The 3,102-nt window shown below is 36.8% G+C and overlaps 1 protein-coding gene across 1 annotated transcript; it reads left to right on the top strand.

Moving 5' to 3' along the window:
- The first annotated feature begins 1,117 nt into the window (after positions 1 to 1,117).
- Positions 1,118 to 2,460, top strand: LOC136561344 (leukotriene B4 receptor 1-like). The gene has a single exon (XM_066557617.1). The coding sequence runs from the start codon at positions 1,216 to 1,218 to the stop codon at positions 2,224 to 2,226; it is 1,011 nt and encodes a 336-aa protein (XP_066413714.1). The 5' UTR covers positions 1,118 to 1,215; the 3' UTR covers positions 2,227 to 2,460.
- Positions 2,461 to 3,102: the final 642 nt, after the last annotated feature.

The following is a 3,102-nucleotide window of genomic DNA, read 5'->3' as shown; positions in this document are numbered from 1 at the left end:
AGCAAAACCAGCTAAGCTGCTTTGGGGGTGCTGATGTTACAATCCTTTTTCCATGGTGAAAAATACTTTTAAACTTAATACTGTGCACTACATTTGCCAGGTTTGTAAAATTAGGGAAATAATCTGCATCACATTCTTAAATTTAAGAAAGCTATAAATAACTCCTTTGTTTCTGTGAACTTTTTTTAGTGGTAAATACCCTTCCAGTTCCACTTCTTGAATATTTCTGTTGGCTCTGCTGTTCTAGTTCCTCCTTTAACATTTTAGAAATGAACTTCAAAAAATGTTTTGAAATCAGGATAACAAAATAGTTTCACACTCTTTGGCCAGGCTCTGAAGAACTTATGATTCATTTAGGATTTGAGTACTACACTGACTACCAAGTTCCCTAGGAAAAATCATAAAAGTCATAGCCCATTGCTGGCACAGCAGGACAATAATGTAGTCATATCTTTTCTCTCTGACATGGAGCATTTCCTCCTATAAGTCTACATCCAGACAGAATACTCTGATGGTTATTGTTTGGTAAAAAACTGCAATTTCCGAGAGAATTAGAAATACAACTCCTACCCACTTTGTTGTACCAGTACAGTACAAACAGTTGATTTCCTTTATGCCAGGGTATTTATAAATATGATTAACTGTTTTCTGCTGAATTAAAAAAGATGACATGAAGGTAGTAAGCACAATTTTTTGTGCTTTAAAATTCATGCCAAACATATAATGCCCATATGTAGTTTACCTGCCACCCCTCTGTTTTTTGTTTTTATAATATAAAGTGCCAAGTTGTTCATAGAAGCAAGAATAGAATAGCATAAAAAGGGTTTCTTTCTCCTCACGGCCATTGGCTAGATCAGTAACATCAAAACATTAGCACGTTTCTTTAAATAGGGACACTTGAGAAAGGCCACCAACATGCTGTAAAATTTGCTGAAGCACAATGAATGTATAACTAACAGTAAAGTCAGGTCCTGCATTGTATTTTTACTTTTGCTTTGTATGCAAAAATACCCATCCTCCTAAACAACAGGAACTGCCATATGTGGCCATCTGCCATATGTGGTCAGATATCTGTAAGAGTAAACATGAGGATGTGAGCTCATAGTCTGCATTAGCTTTCAGAACATCAGTTAGAGGAGAACGTTCATGTAGTTCACCAACACCTGCAGAATAAAAGCAGAGCACAGAGCAACCAAGAACAGAAGAATTTCCAGAATGAGTCAAGCTGAGGAAAGCAGTGGCAACTCAACATGGAATATTGTGAGGTCAGTAGTCTGCATAATACTGGCCTTGTCATTTATAATTGGCACCCCTGGGAACTGCATTGTCATCTGGACTGTTTGTACAAAAATGAAGAAAGTATCTCTTTCAGTCCTGCTGATCTTGAACCTGGCCATTGCTGATGTCCTTGTACTGATCACTTTACCAATCTGGATTTACTCTTTTGTTGACTCATGGGTTTTTGGAGTCATCTTCTGCAAAATGCTGGTTTTCATTATTTACTGCAGCATGTATGCCAGCATATTTCTGATTACAGCACTCAGCTTGGAGCGGCTACTGGCTGTGTTTTACCCTTTCACAATTCAAACATACAGAAGAAAAGAAAAAATTTCTTTGATTCTGTTCCTCATTTGGTTCCTGTCTGTTGCCTTTGGCATTTCTGTCATTCCATTTCAAGAGACAGAAGAAATGAACGGTCGACTTCTGTGCACGTGTCGCAACTATTCTTCTAATAGACAGAAAGTGTCCTATCTTCTGCTGGAGACCCTTGCAGGTTTTGTAATCCCTTTCTTAATTATTTGCACTTGTTATGTGTGTGTTGCAAGAAGAATAAGCAGAATGACTTACCAATCCAAGCAGCGATCAGAATGTCTCATTGCCAGTGTCGTGGTGGCTTTCATTCTGTGCTGGTTCCCTCACCACATCTTTAACATCCTGGATGTCATTTCTGTTGAAATAGAGCTCTCTAATGAGGAGATGTCTTTGGCACTGGAAGAAATTGTAGACAAAGGAGCGTACATCTCTGGAGCACTTGTATTCATCAGTAGCTGTATTAACCCTCTGCTTTATGCTTTTGCTGCACGAAAGTTTCAGAACCACCTGAGGTTTGCCAAGATTTCAAAGCTGTTTGAACAGATCAGTCAGACTGTGACAGAGGAGGACAAGAAAAGAAATCTGGTTGTAGCCAAACATGAAGTTCCTTTGGTGGGCACAGAAAATCTCTAACAAGGAACTCTGTGTCATTTCTTCAGCAGTCCTTTCTACTCATTCTCATTTACTGAGCAGTCCAGGGAAAGCTGTAGAGAAAGAAAAGCTTTTTGGTTTTTTTTCTTGTGTGTTTTATAAGAATTGGCATTAACAACATTGTTCAGTTCATAAATTATTATTCACGTCGTGAAATGAGCACTATTTCACTGTTGCTGAGAACCTCAACAAGGTGGCTAAAAGCTAAAATTGTGAGGAATACAGCATTGTTACTTTCCATTAAAATTATTTCTAATTTCTAGAAAGTCTGTGTGCAGAAAACAGAAAAGAACTGCATGTGGAAAAGAGAGACTTTGAAAGCTTGAAACTAATGAAATGAAGTTTTTTTTCAGAAAAAAAAAGTTGTTACATGTTCAAAAATCCTTATACAATCTAAAGTTTTAAGAAGTTAAATTCTTTATATGGCTAAGAATGGTTTTAAACTGTACTCATGACACAAAACTCTTCTGGGTTGATGGAAAATTGAAAGCTATTTTTTATTCATTGCTATATTTAGGTTTGAAAGTAATAAGGGTTGTTTACACAGTCAAGCTCATTTACTGCATTATCTTGGGGTAATAGGTTTGAAGAAGTCAAACGTGGATATGAGAACTGTATTGTATGGCAAACATCACTGCAGACTGCATGCTGGATCTGATGGCAAACACATTGCATACTTCTGGAAATTTTACCATAGGAAACCAATAAAATTAGTGTTTGCAAGGGCTTTAGTTTTGTGAATGTGTGTAAACTCACTGTGAAAAATTGCACAGCATCAAGTGTTGGATTTTGAAGTTTTATTTATTTCAGTTGTGCTTAACATTTTTTACACTTGCTTTGTAAATTTTTAAGTCAAGT

Source organism: Molothrus aeneus, chromosome 11 (assembly GCF_037042795.1).
Source record: "Molothrus aeneus isolate 106 chromosome 11, BPBGC_Maene_1.0, whole genome shotgun sequence".
In the NCBI taxonomy this organism is placed as follows: domain Eukaryota; kingdom Metazoa; phylum Chordata; class Aves; order Passeriformes; family Icteridae; genus Molothrus; species Molothrus aeneus.
The sequence above is the reverse complement of the archived record's forward strand: the minus strand, read 5'-3'. Positions and strand labels throughout refer to the sequence as shown.